We start from the raw sequence: 19188 nt of genomic DNA on the forward strand, positions 1-19188 counted from the left end.
TCTAAAAATTGTAGGGAAGTTTTTTTAATAAAGAGCCTATGAGGTCTGCATTGAAATGTGGTATTTTAGAAGTGCTGGAAAAACAGGGAAGACCGTGGGATGAGAGAAGTGGTGTGGGCTTGAATCTTAGTATCTGTTTTTTTCTTAGGTGTTGAAGATTAAGTTTTCAAAAATGGAAAAGGAAGCATTCTTGCCTTTCCACACCACCACCCAGGAGAAGCAAAGCAGAACTAGCCAAAGGACTGCCTTATGATTTGCTATGTTCTTTTTCTCTGGAAAGAAGGGATGAATTTCCAGTCCAGTTAGAGAGCTAAACTGTACCACATCACCTGGCTACAGTCCGAAAGCCCTTCAGCACAGAGTTTTGGAAATGGAGATGGCACATATACTGGACAGGTAAGCCAAACTGCTTGGTTTGATTTAAACTAACATTTGGTTTAAATTTTCGTGAGATGTGTTTTTCTGTACTTCTGTTGTTCAGTGCTGCAAATGATGCCTTAGCAAGGGTAATCATCAACTTCTCCATCTGCCTGCTACAGACCAGCAGGAAAGAATGAGGGGAGATGGAAAGCCTACCATGCCCTGCAGGAAAAAAAAAAAAGGAATTAAGGATATAGAAGGATCTAGGAGCAGGCTGAAAACTAGAGGGGGCTGGGAGAAAGTGATAAACCGGTGAAGGAATTCAGAGGTGCTCTGTGAGCTTGTCATGGCTAGTAAGTGCATAAGAAATGACTGGGGGAGAGGAGTTGAGGAGGCCTGCAGTAGTGCCTCCATTCTCTCCACTTTCTTTTATATCCCTTGTGGTCCATGTCACCTGCCTGTCACTCTGGCACACTTCCCTTTTGAGATCCTCAAGTCCAGCAGGAAAAGGCTGGTGCACATAGCAGTTGGTACTCGTATGTGCGTATGGCAGGAAGAGAAGCATTAACAACAGAGAAGAGCCTTGCTTTCAGTCCTCCTCGCAGCCAGCTGGTAGGAGAAACCTGACTTGGATTGTGCAAGGCAGGAGATGTTAGTGCTGCTCTTTCATGGCTGAAGTGGCCTGATTCTACAGATGGAGCTTCACTGGAGAGCTCCACTCTTTTATATGTTCACACATAAAGATACTTGAAAATAAACCAAATGTTGACAGAATTCATTCAGGTGGAATTCTATTGTATTGGAACTCTTTAAAAAAACATTATGATCTGTAAACATGCTCAAGAATGACTACAACTGGGGGATAAATCTTTCTGACTTCTTTCCATGTTACTTAGAAGTACTTAAAAATCTGCTAAACTGGTAAATCTGAATAGTGTAAATCTACCACTGCAATACAATATCTAATACCTAGGAGTTAGTAAAGCTGTGGAAAGCTCTTCCCAAGGAGAAATTCTTGTTTCAGCCATCTTAAAATAGACTGTATAAAACACAGGACATCATACTGCACAAAAGAAGACAGCATGGATGATCTAATAAGACTTTCTCACTTTCATGGTTGTGTGACTCTTAAATTCACAAGCTTAAATGATAGTAGTGTCTGATTCTTACTACATCATGAAAATGGTGTTAATAAGCAGATAAAGCAATCCACTGGGGCAACCACCTCTTAAGTACATTAAGAAAGGAAAAGAAGTTGCAGCTCCCCTAAAAAGTTGTTTTTTCCTACAGCATATCACATCTCCCATGACACATCATTACTGCTATTTCAGTCTCTGCAGAAGAATCATCTTCTGTGAACTGGAGCATGCTCATCAAAGACTGCAGCCTGCATGATGACAAGAGCTTCACTCCAGCAAATTAATGAAGTGCATGTTCAGTGCTAAGCAGCCAAAGTCTCACTGACTTCAATGGGACTACACTTAATTGCTCTGCTGGATTACGATAGTGTTGTCAGATCAGAAGGTTGGAAGACACTGAATAATAATAATATGATTCTGCTTTTTGTTCCCCAAGAACAAGGGATTAACACGTCTACTGATTTATGTCTTTTATAAAATAAAGTTTAGTTGAGGATTTGGCCAACACATATTGTAAAAGATTTGCAATTCTTTGGCTGCTAGTATCTGAATAGAATAAAGAGAGACTAAGAGAGTCTAAGAAATAGTGATGGCTATTTCTAACATGAATACACACAAAAAAGATAAAGCTCACTTCTTTCCTTCTCTGGACATTCCTTTAACAACTGTGTAGGAAACAATCAGGGATCAAAAGGAAAAAAAAGTGCTAAAACCAGCCCACTTACAATTGATGGGTTTTCCATGATTGGAGTGGGTGGCCGAGGAACAGGCTTTTCTACTTTCTCAAGGAAACGGAGGGGCTTCTTTGGCTCCTTGATTTTATTCTTCCTCTCCAGTAGTGCCTGGAATAGACATACAATTTAATCAGAACTGGGCTAGATAGAAAACACAATAAGGCCAGTCCTCTAGATGCTGACTGTTGCTGATCACGCTGACTAAAGGGAACTGAAAGCATTTCTACTTTGCAAGCTTGTGGCATCTATTTCTCACTGCGCATCAACTAAAAAATGGAATATGGTCAGTAGATGAGGCTATTGGTTGTCCAGCAGATACTGATGGGAACTTCAAAATCATGTGTAAGAAGGAAGCGAGACTTATTTTACTATATTTACAAGTAAGTCATCAGCAATTGCATAGGGTGAGTCACCTAAAATTAATCTAAAAATGGTAGGAACTTAACCTCTAATATAATAAATTCTTAAGTTAAAGCATATTTCAGATTTTTTCATTTTAAAATAGGAATCTCACTGAACCAATTAAATCTTGACCCATATGCAAGCAGAGGAGAGGCAGTTGTGTATGTTACTTTCCTTATGCAATGACAAAAACATTAATTATTTTCTTATAAGATAGAGGTAAGATCCTTTCAAAACATGAAAAATGGGTAGGAATATCACAGTTTAATTGCAGTTTACATATCACTACAGAATGGTTATAAGTCTTTGCCTTTAACTATAGGTATAATGCTTGTTATTGCAGGTTAGAAATGTTATACGGTCAGATTTTATGAAGGGGGTCACTTGAAGAGTATACTGTCACTGTTCTGTGCCCCTTCCTCAGTGAAATGTCTTTGTATGATACGCTCTTAATGTGCAGGGTTGAACCAAATGACCCAGCACCCTTTCCTTGCAAAATATGTTTTAAAACTCTTCTCTGCCCATCTGCAATTGCCCAGCAGCCCGGTGGCACTCACAGCAACTGTACAAGTGGACTAAGGGCAAAAGGGAAACTAACTTGCCTGAGAACTTCCTTCTACCAGGAAAATCCACAAGTCCATTAAGAGTGGGTTTTATCTTGCTTACAGCTGTTTGGTAGCAGATGCCAAACCTCGTCAGCCGAAGCAGGCTAGGAGTGGAAATGCCACCATTGCCCCAACTCTTCCAAGAAATTTTCAAACTGTTTAGAGAGCCAAAGTCCAGCCAACTTCCCATCGCAAGCTACTTAGAACAATATATTCAGATAATCATTTCCAACTGCATGGCAACGCTTGCCTGCTGTAGGACATCACACTTTGGCTTGCAAAGAAAAGGGAAGAGACTATGTACATTTAAAGCTCCTTCAAAATTATAATCCTACGACTGTATGGGTTGGATCTATAGTCTTAATTACTGAAAGAAGAGACGTATTCCAGCAAGGAAAAGTGTGCCTTTTTCTTTTCCCTCTCTCTTTCAAATGTTCAAATACAGTATTTCACTAGGGACAGAAACCAAGCAAAAAACTTAAGAAAAAAATCCCATGATTAATTTCTCTCTCCGGTAACAGGAAATTGATGGCACTTGCACAGAATTGCTAAATTAACGAAGTTTTGAAACTCCAGTGGTCATTGTACAAAACTCTTCTTGCATATTGGATCTGAACTTTCAGGCCAGGATAATTAATTGCTCCAGAAAAGGAGAGAGATTTCTAGGTGGAGGGGATAAAATCCTTCATTATTGAAAACTTCTGAAATGGACCACGTTAATAATGCAAGAATCAAAGCCTATAAACTGCTTATAAGCCATGTGAAATGGTTATAGCTCAAAAATGTTGAGAGATTTTCTGAACTGTTTCTTGTATTTGATGACCTTTGAGCTCTCTGGCATGAAGATTATAACAGTGCTTGCTATGATTTATGAGGTGTTTTGCATGATGGGGGGGGAATTGAAAGAAAAAAGATGCTGTAATTGTGATTCTTTTGAAAACAATGGCTCCTATGTTTATTAGTACAATGTTGCATTCATAAGAATTTTTCTAATAAAACCTTAGCCTCCAAAAATATTTCTTGCTAACCACAATAACAAAATACAACCAGAATAACAACTTTTAAAGACAGAAAAATCTAAGAGCACTTCTGACAAGAGGAAATTCTTATTAATGTAGATTTGAGAAGTACTGCGGTTCCCAGAAGCTGTTTTACCTTTTCATGTCAACACAGTCTAGTGCCTGCTTTGCTATCTTTACTAAGTCAAAAATGCTTACCATTTGCTTTCTCTAATCTGAGGTTTTAAGTTATTTTAAGACTTTAATGTAAGAAAAGAGAAAGAAAATATGTTTTTTTGCGTTAAGTGGTTCTGCCTAACTTAACAAGTTACCATATTTTGAAATAGGGAGACTAGGGCCCAAGAATCGCTGCAGAATACTTTATTTAAGAAGAAAAGAGTGCTAAATTTCTGAACAACATACTTCAAATGTTACTGCCTACGTATCACACTCTAATTTTTCTGAATAGACTACATTACTTTTTTCAGGTAGTAGGTTCAGAGTCATGGTATAATCTGGTTGGATTTGACAGCGAAGGACCAGCCAATTCATCTCCTTTTCATTTTCCTGGCAAATGCAGTGAACAGCAAATGGCATGCATGCCTTTGGCCATACACCTTTGCTTCTTCGCTAGCTTCTGCTAGAAGCAGAACTCTTGACAGGATAGCGGCTTGAGAAACAATTCTCTGTTCAAAGAAATCATTCTTTAGATTCCTTCCTTATCTTCTCTGTGATCCTCTCCTTTTCACAAGACACTAGGTATATTTTATTTTCATGTACAGCACAGAGTATACAGTCATGTTTCTCTTCCTTTTTGCCCATGAATGAAGAAGGTGAGATCATCAAGGACGGACTGACTACCTACTTTGTGATGCAGCATGGCTGCTGCATATTGACTGATCAAGACTGACACAACAGCTCTCGGAGCTTGTCTAAGCATGAGCCAGCTAACACTGTGTTGGGGATCTGTTCTTGATGAAATAACTGCTTGAACAGGATTTCCTACATTTTGAAGTTGGCAGAGATTTTCTCCAGACATTCTTGGCCCCCCTACTTCTCCACCTCCTTCTAGCAACTGGATAAAGGAAAGCAGGTGTGATGAGAGTTACACTTAATGCTGAGGTGAGAGGTGCCTTGTTCTGACAGCATCTTGATCCAGCACTTTGAAACTACCTGACACTTCACCCCTCTTGAGTCACCAGAGCATAGAGGGTCAGCCTAAAGTCACACATTGTTCTGCACTGGGATTTCTTCTAGCAGCTCCTCCATTCCTTGGTGTACTCAGTTACCTCATTCATTTCTTTCCTATAGTAATTAGCTATATCAGTATGCTATCTCCTTAATGCCTTGGATTTTCACACAAGGCTGTCTATATAATGGCTCACTTACTTACATTCCTTAAAGAACTGTCATCTGCACTGGCTAGAAACTGGCTTTCCTTGTCCTTTTACATACCAGGCTTAAGATACAGATCATTGTTTTTACTGTAAATGCTGAGTGACTCCTGTTTCTGCCGTGTTCTCTTGTTTTAGAGAATTATTCAAAGAATACTGAGTGTACATAATATTCCTGCAAAAGGTTTCAGGATGCTCCTCAAAAAGTCTGCTTCTAAAATCACTTCTTTTTGGCTTAATTTCAAGCCTGGAAGAAGCTGTTCTCATTCTCAAGAGGACACAGATCCTTTTTGTAGTTCCTTGGATAATTGCTTGTCCCTTCTTACAAGCTTTAAGCTTAAGAAAACCCTCTATGGCAAACCAAGAGGAACATAAAAAGGAGGACTAGTCTATCTTGCCACTTGTTTGGCCAGAGAAGCAAGCCTTGGAAACTTCCTTTATTAAAATTAATTACTTCAGAGGCCAAAATCTAGCATTCCTCCTCTATTTGCCACCTCCTTCCACAGATTATCCAGGGAAAATGAAAGAAACTCATTCTAGAGCTAGATCACTCTGTACTCTGAATTTTCTAGAGTTCTGCTTTATTTCTAAGATTATGGGAGAAAATGTGTAGATTGTGTGCTAGGACAGCACTAAGAAGAGGCTTTTGAAGAGAAAACTGGTCTAGCTGCTCAGCTATAGAAATAATGCAGAGCAGCACAGTGCCTTTCTGAGATGATCCCTAATTGCCTGCTTTAAACTTCTTTCATACTGTGTGTGATGGAGGTTGTTGGCAGGACTGAGACTGCTTGTGCCAAGTGGTCAGACAGCTGTCCTCTCAAGTGCTAAATTCTGTTAACTCAAGTCCTCTGCACCCTTTACTGCCCTCTTCTTGACAGCTCCAGTAGCTTATGAGGTGGACCAGTCAGAGAGGCCCTGCTAAGCCAGAACATGCTATAGCCTTATAACTTAAGAAGTAAAAGCCTCTGATGGGAGCAGTGACCAGTAACAGCACCACAGAGCTCAAGCGCTAATTAAGGCAGTAATTTCTTGTTGCTCTGAACAGGAAGTTTGTTTAAATCTAACGGTGACTGAGGCAGGCTGGGTGTTTCACAGTGTCAGTACTTTCTGCTTGTCTGGACCAACCAGTCTGGTGGCTACTTCTGTATATCTAAAAGCAGCAGTTAAATTTTGCATAGTGGATTTATCATCTTTGCCTGCAAAGGAAATGCTTTGTGATTTTAAAAGAATATACATTTTGCCTTCTTGTGGTGGGGAAAAGAATATTAATTATGTTAGCCCCCCAGTTGGTATAAACAGTAGATCAAGTGATCTACATTGATTTAAGAAAGAAAATATGCAGAATTGCCTGCTTTTGTTCTGCATTCCATCTCCCTTTGGCCACCAATTTTTCTTTCAAGAGAAATTATTGTGTGAGCTGCCAGCATTAGGGCATACTTCTCCGTGACTACAGTTTAGACACTCCACTGTAGCCTTTCAAACCATGAGAAGTATTTTGAACAAAAAGAATACAATTGCTGTAATTGGAATTCAGCTCTGAAAGCTTGGGCTAACGTTCTGCTGCCTATGAAAACCGTATTATGATCCAGATTATATATAGTCACTACTTGAATTTCACACAAAAAGCACCCAAACTCAAACCCCTTCAATACTGCTGTGTCTTCTTCTCTAAAACTGTAGTGAATTAATGTCCTTAGTTCTTGAACAATTCCTGTAGCACTCAAGATTTTCTTCAAAAATTTTCCTTCTGAATAATAATCAGATGCAATGTTTCACCTTTTACAAGACCTAGTGGAATTTAAATTTGAGATAATATGATTGATTTTTCAGAACAAGATTTCAATTTAAAATTCATTAGTAGAAAGTTACTGTCTGCATTGAGAGTATTATTAAATTACACTAAACCAAGAAAGCTATACGCGCAATTTCCAATTATGAAGTACTTCTTCACTAAATAAAGCATAAGTGAAAGTTGCCAAGCTTTACAAATGAAATTAAATATTTTTCAGAGATACAGCAGCCAGCCAAGAATATGCCTGATTTTAAAAAAGGTAACACTCAACAGCATCACAAGTAGCATACTTAAAAGTACATGTAATTTACAAATACTGTGATTGTAGATGCAAATGAGGCACTTCTTTCCTCAGTGGTTAATTGCATATATGGACACCTCATCTGCATGAACAGTTGTGATAAATTAAGATATGCAAAACACTATTAGCATGTTTGCAAATCAGATGCTGTTGTTAGGGAACAACAGTGATGTGCATCCACCGTTCTGATCTGATTTTATGAGTGGGGTCATTTTAATCATGCTTTGCTGCAGGTGTTTTTACAATATGTACTTAAAATGTACATTTTTAAAAATTTGCAGAATTTTTAGAATATGAACCCAGATTTGGTTTGTTTAATTATTAGTAGTTTGACAGTGTAACCAGTAGGCTTGCCACTTGTGCATTATAAAAGCAAGGAAGAAATGAGAATGAGCAAATGGCGGGAGAGAATTCCTAACTGTTTCGATCCAAATATGTTTCGATCCAATATATGTTGGATCCAAATATGTTCATAATATGTTTCGATCCAAATACCTGATCTGTAGGAAGACAGAAGCAGCTATGCTTGTTTTCTATAGAGTTGGAGCAGAAGCACAGATATTAGGGAGAGAGTACTGACAGACTGAGTTCCGGAGCGGTACTGGTCATGCCTACAACAGTCTGAATGTCCGATCCATTCTGTCCTTGAAGTTGTCTTACAGAAAATACTAATCTAGCGCAGGAACTTGGGATGAAAGCTTATACATGTGTCTTCCAGATAGTATTTCTGAGCAGTTCAAATCTAAGAGGAACTGATGTGCTGCTGGATGCAGCTCCATACCTGGTGAACCTGTGCCAGCTCCACCTCTAGCCTTGCTGATCTTTTAATAAATCCAGTCTTAGTGGTAGTGTACTTAGGTTTCGGAGCTTTAATCTTGGCCTGGGTGAAAGAATCTGGGAGAGATGCTTCCAGTTCACACAGTCCTAAGAAGTACAAACAGCGATTAAGTAATGGAGTGGTGGGGAGAGAATTTGAGTTTTGTTAATATTTTAAGTAAGCATCTCATACAAAGTAAGTCTTCCAAAATGCCTTACCTGCAAAGGTGTTAAGATAGAAGTTTTTTACCACATAGCATTCAGAATGGTTGTCTGGGAAATAACCAATTCTAGACAAAGGAGCGTATGTTTGTGATGCAAAGTCCGTATATTCTTTGATGATATCTCGTCTCTCCAGCTTCCCCATCACATTCTTCCTCTTAGCTATCAGTTTCCTGAGCACTGAAAAGGAAATATAAATGTGAGAAGGTTCTCCATACAAATAGTTCTAACAAAAGCCCCATCTTCGGAAATTCACAAAAGCTTTTGCTGGTTAACATAAAACATGACCTTTTGGACCAGAACAAATGCTGGCCACGCATACTTATATTGTAGATGCAACCTGCTTCATCTTGAATAAAGACTGCAACCTTGTGAAAATAAAAATGGCTTGTCTGAAAACTTAAGTCTCATTCTACTCTCTCCCCCGTTTTGAAACCTACTCAGCGCACAGTCATGCTGAATCTTTTTTATTTTCTCTTCTTTAGCCTTCTGATGATTTTGCCAGTGGTCATCCAAGCGCTTGGCATCCAGCTCATTCTGATTCTTCTCTCGCCTCTGCAGCAGCTTCTTTAAGACTTCCAGTCGAACCTCCTGCAACCTGCAAGGAAAGAAAAGGCCAGGTATCACCTACTGTACTCTGCAGTGTTCTTTGCAGTGCTGTCATCATTAAATCCTACATACCAACTGACTACTTTACACATAGTTCATATTGCATATCTCGAATTTAATCTTTCTTTTAAAACAGTGAGTTTACTACTGGTGAAAAGTATTGTGATAGCAGTCTTTTACACTAAATTTAACAAAAATATCCTTTCCCAAACTCAGGGGATTTTCACAGAAATAAAAGGCTTGTACCCTTCAGCCAATCCCCTAAACCTTCCTGTTCCTTCTCTATTCAGCCAATAATTAAAAGAAATTAAGAGTATAATTGAACTCCTACTTTTCTATTTCCTGTTCTCTAAAGGCCCACTCCTTCCTCTCCATATCATCCATCATTTTCCTCCTCTTTGTGATTTGTGAGGTACTGTCCATTGTTGGAAGAGTTGCTTCCCATGCACGTTTTTCCCGGGCACGTTCAATCATCTCCACCTCGGCGAGTCCTGCTGGTAGCCCTCGACCTTACAGGGACAAGAAGCAGCAGCTCTTTAGAAGAATGGTGAATCCAGCAAATAATCACCACCAATAAAGTATTAGAGGGCTGGATGGGCACACACAAGCAGAGCTGTCAATAGCCAGAAGTAAATACTTCTAGGGCCAGTAAAATTCTACAGTATGAGGAATGGTAGGACCTGCAATTGCTATAGCTTAGTTGATGTTAACACTAGCACTTCATTCCTCTACTGCAGGCTTCAAAGGAGGAAAAACTTTTCCAGGACGACACTTTCTGAGAATGAGCACTTTCTTTGGCATGTTCAGTGTCCATCACTATTGTGGGTGTGATGCTGGGAGATGAGGATCGCAGGTATATTCTGAGGCAGCAGTGTTCGTGCTGATTTTTTACTGATGTCTAACTCAGAACAGCTGAAGAACAGTAGGTAAATAGAAAAACTGCTCCTAGTTTGTATCTGTAAAACATATGACCTTTTTATATCGAATGATCTCAAAACTCTTTATGAAATGCCCCAGAACAGCGCTATTAAGTAGGAAAATAGCATACCTGTTTTAGAAATAGATAAAATAATATGCCCCAAAGGAATACAACGAAGGGCTGCCAAAGCTGGCAATAGACTTGAAACCTGACCTTGAAAAAAAAAAGAATCTCCTGCCAAAGAGGCGACGATTATTATCATTTATCTTAATTTCACAACTCACCCCAAGTGAGTGTAGCAAGTGTCAGAAGTTCAGGGACTGAGCCACTGGGAACTACATATTCAGGGGAATAGGGATCCGTCTGGGTTTCACCATCCCTGTAATCTGTCTGTGTGCCCAAAGTTCGTAACTTGGGACCGAAGACCTTGCTGTCTCTTGTAGCTGAATGGACATAGGGCTCTGTCCTAAAGACATGCAAGATGGAAGAACGTTTGTCACATTCATTAAAAAAACCAAACCAAAACAAACGCAACACTAAGTCAAAGGTAGGATACCCAAATGTGTTTTATCTTAACATTGCTCCCATTGATGTTAACTCCATTATCTTTAGTAAAAGCAGACTGAGGCTACACTGAGTCCTCTGAAACCTCCCTCCTGAGGTAAGCAATCCAGAAATCTTCTGGTTTCAGCTCTCACAAGTTACTACATGCAGATCTTCCCTATGTATCCATTCTAAAGCACTGCTTTTAATGGGCACAAAAAGTAACTCATGGTTGAGTGTAAAATGAAGCTGGACTGCTTCAGTTTAGCTTACATGTTTGTCTTTCCAACAATTCCAGAACAAAGAGTCAATTCTGATGTAAGCACACGCAACTTCCATTGACTCTACTTGGAAATGAATCTTCTTATGTCCCCTCAAAATTTGATCCCCACTGGAAACCTCATTAGACTACTCCATGGATGCTCTGCACCACTGAATAGTACTGCAAGTAGCACAGAGATTGTAATAAAATATCAGAAGATTTTCCAACAATATTGCTGTATTGGAGAATCTTCTTTGCATTGGTATCTCTTCTAGGATTCAGAGACACTTGGCTTTCTCTTTCAGGCCTCATAATCATAACACACTTGAGGCACATGTCCTTTACCCACAAATTACTACTTATATACTGCAAGCAAATTCTGAAACAGTCACCTGTTTCTTCAGGAGTTCTTAATGGTGAACAAACCCTTACCTCTTAATAAATTTCTCCTGCTGGTTCATTATGAATAATCTTGGTCACCAGCTAAATAGTTTCCCAATCTTTTTCTAGTGAGATATGACCCACTACACAGTAATGTTCCAGAACTCACTACTTACTTTGCCATTGCATAAGCAACATTTAGTGGAAGCAGCTTATTAGAAGGGATGAGAGGTCTGAAAAGAGAATGCAGATGTAAGACAACAACCATGAGCATAAAAGATCATTAGAGTTTAGAAAAACTGCAGTCCACTAATTTCAGTGGAGTTACACTGATTTCCCACAACTCAGGTTCTGTAGTTGCGTGTTTAAGAATTGTGCCTGAATGTTAAATAATTCTTTCATAGCTAAGGAGTAAGAGATAAAGTTTCACCAGCAGGACTGAGTGTTATTCTTCTGTCAAAGCAGCAAGTGGAATTGCAAAACAAGACAATAATTAAAAGAAATTTGTTTTGAGTGTGTTCACAACATTTTGTGTATGTTTCACTAATTAGCTCACTTTTTTCACTTTGAGCTTTTGAGAGGTTTTTTTTGAATAAATTCTTGAAATCCTGAAATGAATTCCTACCATCAGCTAGTAAGGTAAGCTGGTTTGGACTTATCTAATTTGATTGTTTCCTTTTTTGTAGTATTTTATGAAGTATCTTAAAAGTGATATGGGCTCAACAACATATTAATAATTCCTTTTTAGGCATTCTTATAGTTTGCATATTGCAGTTCACTATCAATTTCCCTTAGTGTCTGAGAGACTTTAAAGTTTAATTTCAAATTGCAGAAGATAACATCATCTTTGTCCTTTTGTTGTTGTTGTTGTTAAAGGAGCCATAAAGAACTTCAATTTATTAAACTTGGCAATTTTTTTATATTTAAAGTGGACATATTGGCCAATAGCTGTTGACTATTATAGCGAATGTAATTCAAAGTATATGTGACTAAGCTGAGAATGTTTGTACGCTAGCTGTTGGTTCAGATCTTGAGTCCATTGCTGACCTGAAGTGTCATTCTGGAAGGAGCAGAGCAGTCCTGCAGTAGAGGACATTGATGAAAAGTTAATTAAGGATTCCATTTGCTTCCTTTCTGCTCCTGGCAGAAACTGGGAATTAAAAGGTTCCTTCTTACCTTTTCCAGGAGTCTGGAGAACCACAATGGTTTTGTGAGTATCTTCTTCCTTTGTGTAGGAGGATCTACAGCCCAAGGCTTTCTACAAATAATTATCAAGTACAGAATGCCTGGTACATTTGCTTATATGGTAACTCATTACCTGAAAATTCTGGCATAGCGTGAATTTAAAAAGACCTTGTGATTTAAGAGTTGGTTACTATTTAGATTTTCCATGGCAGTGATCAAAGAACTGACAGAAAAGACAGAAAAAATAAGGCTCTGGCATTTATTCACGGGCTCTTTAAACTGCACAAAAGCAAGCTTCTGAACTCTGTTTCAAATCAGTTCATTCCTTACCGTGCAAAGTATTTGTAGCGATTCCTTCCACTAACTTCAGGATCTTCATACACAATTTGAGGTATTTGAAGAGAAGATTGAGCTCTAAAAGCCAAAATACAGGATATCATTTAAGAAGTATATTCAGAGCAGTTCTGATCTTTTTTTCTTATGCATTTTTTTTTTTTTTTAATCTCTCTCTCTGCTTCTCTGGTTGCACAATCAAACATGCACACTACAAATTCTACAAAATCCCCATACTTGTACAAGCAATTATATTTTGGTTTTTTTATACCTACATATATAGCAAAACAGTTTGACACTTTATGTATATTTCCCACTATGTAAGGGCAAGAAATTGTCATTTGCTGCCTTTAATAAAAATGTCTTACCTGCTTGTCATGAAAAGGATTGGCCACTTGTAAATGCTTGACCTTGTAAAGCAAACTACTTTTATTGGGAGCGGGGGGGAGCAAGCTCATTTCCTTAAGAGGGAAAAACTTCCCGTAACAGAAAATACATGTAAAGGAGTAGCATGAACAAAGGGAAAGACTACCACTTTCTACTTTTCAAAAGTAGCTAAAGAGATTTCGAGCAAATGTGGAAAATTTTAGAATCAGCGATTTCAATTTGAATTCTCCAATAAAGGAGAAAAATTAGGATGATCATGTGAATGTTTCAAAACCTGTGCTGGAACAAGCATATCTTTTGCAAGAACAGTCTCTCTTCATTTTTTTTTTCCCCATTTTGAAGTAGGCAGACTGTTTAAAATTTTCACTATAACATGTTGGAGTGTTTTCTTTATTTTAAAGCTTTGGAAGACCATGAGGTAGACCTCATTAAGGCAGTGAGTGAGAGAACGTGTAGAATTGAGTCCTTGAAAAGCTATGCATGAGGATTGCTATTCGATTTCACAACCACTTTATACTCCAGCCTTATTCTTCTCAACCTGCAAGGTAGTTAAAACCAAGAAACAGAAGTTCTTTTTTTTTTTTTAAAAAAAAAGCCCATATCATGCCATTAAGGTAAGTAATTTCTTTAAGGTACATATATGGCAAGTCCTGAAGGTCATGTTTTTCGTAAGACCATTTTTGGGAATTTGTAAGAATCCGGACCTCAGATGTACGGGATTGTGGGTGCTGGAGTTGGTTGCTGCTGCCTAATTTTAAATACAGAGGTATATTTACAGAGATACAATTAACAATACATAACATTGCTCGACAGCTGGGATCAAAACAGCGGATCGCATGCTGAGATCAGTTGTCTTCAAAGACCTCATCTAAGCCCTGCGAGCTGTGCTGTGGAAATCAGGGAGCCACAGTATGGCTACCCACTACAGCAAAGCCTATAGAGAGATGCTTCATTAACCTCCCATGACATACAATTTACTGCCAAGGTAAGTTTAAAGTCATCTCTTCCCAGTGCTTTCAGTCATATCACATAACAAAAGAGAGGGGAATGTTTCGAGATGCAGTGCTGTAACCTGAGAATACTTGCTCAGCACTAATCAACCTATTATTGTGAAGTTGTGTTTGTAATTCAAATGAGTCAATTGAGCTGACTAGTTCCACTAGCTGACTCTTTACATATCAGACTGTTGCTCCATCCAGATGGATTTGTGTTTCATTCAGCACAGGTGGGCACTTATTCTTATGATCTAACTTTATTAGCATAAGCTGTTCATCCTATTATGGTATAGTTATAGGCACAATGGGAACCCAGTGAAATAGCCCCTTTTATTCCACAGATCCTGCCTCTTGCATGTCCTTGACTTACATTTGCTGACTTTGCTGAAATAAATGAGCATTTATTCCTGGTAACCTTGCAGACGCAATGCAACTACTGAGAAGACAGCTGGGAAATATTCTATCTTCTGTATCAGCAACACTGTCAATCAGTGCAGGTTGAAACAGAGGGGATGTATTTCTCATGTTTTGTTAATTTCAAGGCATTTTGCAAATACATGTTGTTGAAATGCAAATCAATTTTAAATCGGCGTAGGGGTCAAATAAGTTCTTGTTACAGAATAACAGGCAAAGTCTAAGAAGCCACTGAGGTTTTCATGTGCTGGGGACAGTTTGAAATGCTGAAAACAAGAAAAAAAAAATCTTATTTTATTATGGAAATGAGAAGAATATGCTTTCGAAACTGAACAAAACCAGGTGTGAAATCCGCTGTATCATTCTTAAACATCTTCAATCACTGTCTGGCATGTGGTAGAACTTACCAACAAGCCCAGAGCACACATCATCTGAAAAGCCCATGGTCTAAAGTTAGCTTGTTAATGCAGCAAAAACTTCTGAAAACCACTACCTAGGCTGATGCCTGCCATCTTGAATACAGCCACAAAAGGACTCAAAAAAATACCTGGTGTGGCAAAACACATAAACTTTTTTTTTAAATATTTGCTGAATCAGAAGCCCAAACTGTGATGCCAGGAGAAAGTTCAACTAAGAAACCCCTGCACTAAAAATGTGGTGCCCTGCTTCAGGCCCCATACACCCTTGCATGAGCAGCAAAAGCAATCTAACCAGCTGCAACTGCATGGGACTAAAAGGAAACAGCTCCTGCTGAAGTAACACACATGAGTCACTGAAGTCTTCATAACTTATCTGATCTATAAGTGATTGAAATAACTCCCTTTCCCGGTAACCGCTGCAAAGCAGATAGCACAGGGATGAAGGAATGTGCAACATCCACCCTGTAAGAAACAGATGGGCAACCATACTCCACAACAGCTGCAATCTCTTAATTTCAAGGGAAATATAAGTAGGAGCAAATTGCAGTCATCTCCACTTCAGTGTGCATGGGTTTTTGTCGGTTTTGTTTGCATGTTTGTTTTAAATTATCCAACCATAGAACACTTACGCAGCAAGCTTCTGAAGAGCCTCCAGGCGCTGCTGAGCCCTCCCTCTCCATCTTCGGTCAATAAATGGAGGCACTGGATCTTTGCCCTCCAGGCACAAATTGTGGCCCGGGAAATGAATCAAGCTACTAAACATACTTCTGAGCATTGGTGCCTTTACCTAATGTTTGTGTGGACACAAAGAAGAGAGGCAGTGATTTAGCGATTTCAAACAGCATTAGAGATCAGAATTTCAGCTTGCTGTGATTTACAGGACTGCACATTTGGGATGGGGAAAGGAGGCATACGTATGCTAATGATGTCAGCTGGTTAGATGGTACTTCTCAAGATGTGGAGCATACCAGACTAGCAGCAGATGCACAGTTATGTCTTCTGGCTGTTTTCCAGTGTCTAAACTTACACTTAAAATCGAAGGATCTAACGGTTCGTTACATAAAGAAGTTAGCGTGCAGTAACTGTGAATATGCAGTAATATGAACTTCTAGCACATTACCCCATGTAACTCCCTCCTATTTCGTGTGCTCTAGAAATGAAGTAACATATTCCACTTACAAAGTTACATTATTTTATACTGTAACAGTTTTAGCATATGTTAAAAATATCTCTATGAGAGTTAGCACACAAAAATGATCACATTAAAAATCCACACCCTTCCTTCTAAGCACTAACTCCCCTGGGTAGATACACCTTAAATCTCTAAATTTATGGTTGCCAGTAAATCTTTGCAATTGTGACTCAAGTATAAGTGATGTAGCTATATTGGCTTGAGCTTCTGTAAAGCCTGAAATCAGTTTTGAATTATGAATCGCTCCTTTCATTTCAGCAGGTGCTAACTCAGATGCATATAGGGTAGTGGTGACATTTCAAGCACACTAACTCACCAGAGTGTAAGAGAGTGTCAGATGATGAAGATGTAGGTACCCTGCTACGAGTAGCTGCTTGCTGTGCATGAGACTGCATTTTTGTTTCATTTCTCTCCAAAGGGAATTCAACTTTCAGGAATTTGGAAAACCCTATAAACTAATATCATCACAACCCCTGTCCACCCAGTTTTGTGATAGAGTAAGAATTCAAAGTTGTATTGTTTTGAATTGCACATTATGCACTTGCTGATTCATAAGCTTAAAACACGTTTTATGCCAGTCAGAGTGAGTCCGTCACCATACCCATCTGCAACATTACACCTATGACGTGACATTAGTGACAGTATGCCTGCTTACTTTGTCTGGCCTGAACTGTTAACACAGCCATACTGTTGCAAGGATCTCTATGATGACAGGCAATGTTTCCAGCTCCATGTGTATGTCTCTCTACAGAGAGGCAAACACACATTTTTTCCATGTAGATATAAGAAAGAGTCTGAGATAATGGGGTAAGAGACATCCAGAAACATTCTTCAAAAAAATGTTTCTTGATTCTATTGTTGGAAAGCTGCTCAGGGATTTTGTCCTCGCAGAACAGCAATGGAGTTTCAGAGTTCAGAATATCTGCCTTGCAGGCTCAGTCAAGTGCATAGCTTCAGGGGACTCTGTTTAAAATCCAATTCATTGTGCAGTTGTACCGAGTCTGTTTTCCTTTGGCATTCTACCTATATGCAGCCTGTCCAGCCATCAATCACTGCTCTCTGAAGGTGTGACTGCAACTCCCACAGACATGCTCTAGCTGGTTTTGAACTAGCTGGGGTGAATACTGATAGCAGGGGAGCAAATGCAGCAGGGAGCTAAGCATGGGCTAACTAGCTGAGGGCTTAGCTAGGAAGTTAAATTGCGCTAACCTAGTATGAAGAATCAGGATGGGTCTGCAATCTTTACAGGCTGCTTAGCTGTTGCTACCTAGTTCATTTTAAACTGTCTAATTATGCTACCTTGAACTGCAGTGTAAGTGCCCAAGGTAAATGAGAAGGCACCATGTGAAATAACACATTATTTTAACAGTTCTGCTTGAACAACAGCCCAAGAACTGTCCAGTTCTTTTAGTAGATCTTAATAACATACAAGCTATTGTTAACAGCATTTGGAGATAGTCTTTTAAAAGTACTGACACACAGTTTAGGAAATTACTCAGGACGTGAAACTGGGCATTTCTAGGCTGCTGCTACAGAGTCACCCTAGGCCTGCAATCATGGTTACTCCCTGTGTTAAGTCTTGTTTTAGATAAAACTGCTTCCTTTGCTTTGTATTTTGCTGTTTTAAGGGAGGAGCTTAGAACTGAGACAGTGTTTCTACCCATGTGTATGCATACACACAGAAACATAAGGTGCACATGTGAGCTATCTTTGGCCAACACCTACCACTTTATCACCGACAAGCTGAATGTGGACATTTGACTTTGAATGGTCCTTCTCACTTGATAGTGTGTACAGAGGGTCTGAAAGGTAAGTGAACAAATGGAACTAGTTACATATTTGAGGAATCAGCATGAATCGTCAAGCTCCACTGTCTGTCCATATGAGAGTATAAAACAAACTAGGGAAGAAAAAAACTGAAATAAATGTCTCCATATCAAAGAAATTCCACCGTCCCACAAATGAGCCTCAGAGCTGAACTACTACTGTTCTGTGGAACACGCACATGACTGAAGAAAAACCTACTTTCTTTGGAAGCACTGCCGACTTAAAATAGAAGATGAAGACATGAAACAGAAAAAAGAAAGCATGGCGCAATGGTAATCAGTGGAAATATCGTCCTCTACATGATGCGTCCCTCTGGGACACAGAGCTAGTGCTGACTTTCCTCCAGCTCGCAAATGTTTCGAGTCCCGAGCCTCTCCTCGCTCCTGGTAACTTCCTTACCGCTGCCAACCCTAACGCTTTACCCCTGCGGGGCTCTGCCCCGCTCCTGGGGCTTGCACCCATCTTCCCGGCTCCAGACCTGCTTTCCCTGCCGAGCTAGTTGCCGGCCTCTCCGTGACGGCCCTGCACCTCGTCTATACACGGCGGCCGGTCGGGGAGACCCGGGGAGAGGCGGGAGGCCTGCTCGGGCGGCCTCAACCGCTTCACGACCCGCACACAACCGTCCCGTCCCCTGCCAGCACCTGACTCCCCGCCCCGGGCCCGGCCGAGCCCCGCTGGACGCGACCTCCCTCCCCGCGGAAGGGTGTCGGGCCTGGTCGCACCGGTTCCCGCCCCCCCCCCGCCCCGCCCCGGGGGCTGCAGGGGGGCGCGGGGAGGACCGCCGTCCCTCCCGGCCGGGCCCGGTACCGTAGGGGCAGTCGCAGGTCCGGCCGGGAGCCATTTGACGGCCGTCCCCGAGGAGCGGGGCCCGCACCGCGCCCGTCGCCGTACGGCTCATGGCGCCGCCGTTCCCATGGCGACCGCCGGCGGGCGGGGCCGGGGGATGCCACGCCCCCTAG

The 19188-nt window shown here is 40.2% G+C and overlaps 1 protein-coding gene across 9 annotated transcripts in view; it reads right to left on the reverse strand.

The window, feature by feature from the left end:
* The window catches only part of CFAP91 (cilia and flagella associated protein 91), a 41557-nt gene extending 22371 nt beyond the window's left edge, over nucleotides 1-19186 (reverse strand). For 3 of the 9 annotated variants that reach the window (XM_030020989.2, XM_030020988.2, XM_030020987.2), the window contains exons 1-11: nucleotides 19037-19180; nucleotides 18128-18204; nucleotides 15840-15997; nucleotides 12993-13076; nucleotides 11654-11710; nucleotides 10576-10757; nucleotides 9704-9881; nucleotides 9204-9361; nucleotides 8761-8943; nucleotides 8507-8649; nucleotides 2225-2341 (exon numbers count right to left, since the gene is read on the reverse strand). In XM_030020989.2, coding sequence (XP_029876849.1) covers nucleotides 2225-2341; nucleotides 8507-8649; nucleotides 8761-8943; nucleotides 9204-9361; nucleotides 9704-9881; nucleotides 10576-10757; nucleotides 11654-11710; nucleotides 12993-13076; nucleotides 15840-15997; nucleotides 18128-18204; nucleotides 19037-19127 — 1428 coding nt within the window. In that variant the 5' untranslated portion in view covers nucleotides 19128-19180. Of the gene's footprint in view, nucleotides 1-2224; nucleotides 2342-8506; nucleotides 8650-8760; nucleotides 8944-9203; nucleotides 9362-9703; nucleotides 9882-10575; nucleotides 10758-11653; nucleotides 11711-12992; nucleotides 13077-15839; nucleotides 15998-16718; nucleotides 18098-18127; nucleotides 18205-19036 lie in introns of those variants that run through there. The other 6 variants (XM_030020992.2, XM_030020991.2, XM_030020996.1 and 3 more) reach the window with 6 other exon arrangements.
* Nucleotides 19187-19188: the final 2 nt, after the last annotated feature.

The sequence above is a fragment of the Aquila chrysaetos genome, chromosome 7, assembly GCF_900496995.4.
Source record: "Aquila chrysaetos chrysaetos chromosome 7, bAquChr1.4, whole genome shotgun sequence".
Taxonomy (NCBI): Eukaryota; Metazoa; Chordata; class Aves; order Accipitriformes; family Accipitridae; genus Aquila; species Aquila chrysaetos.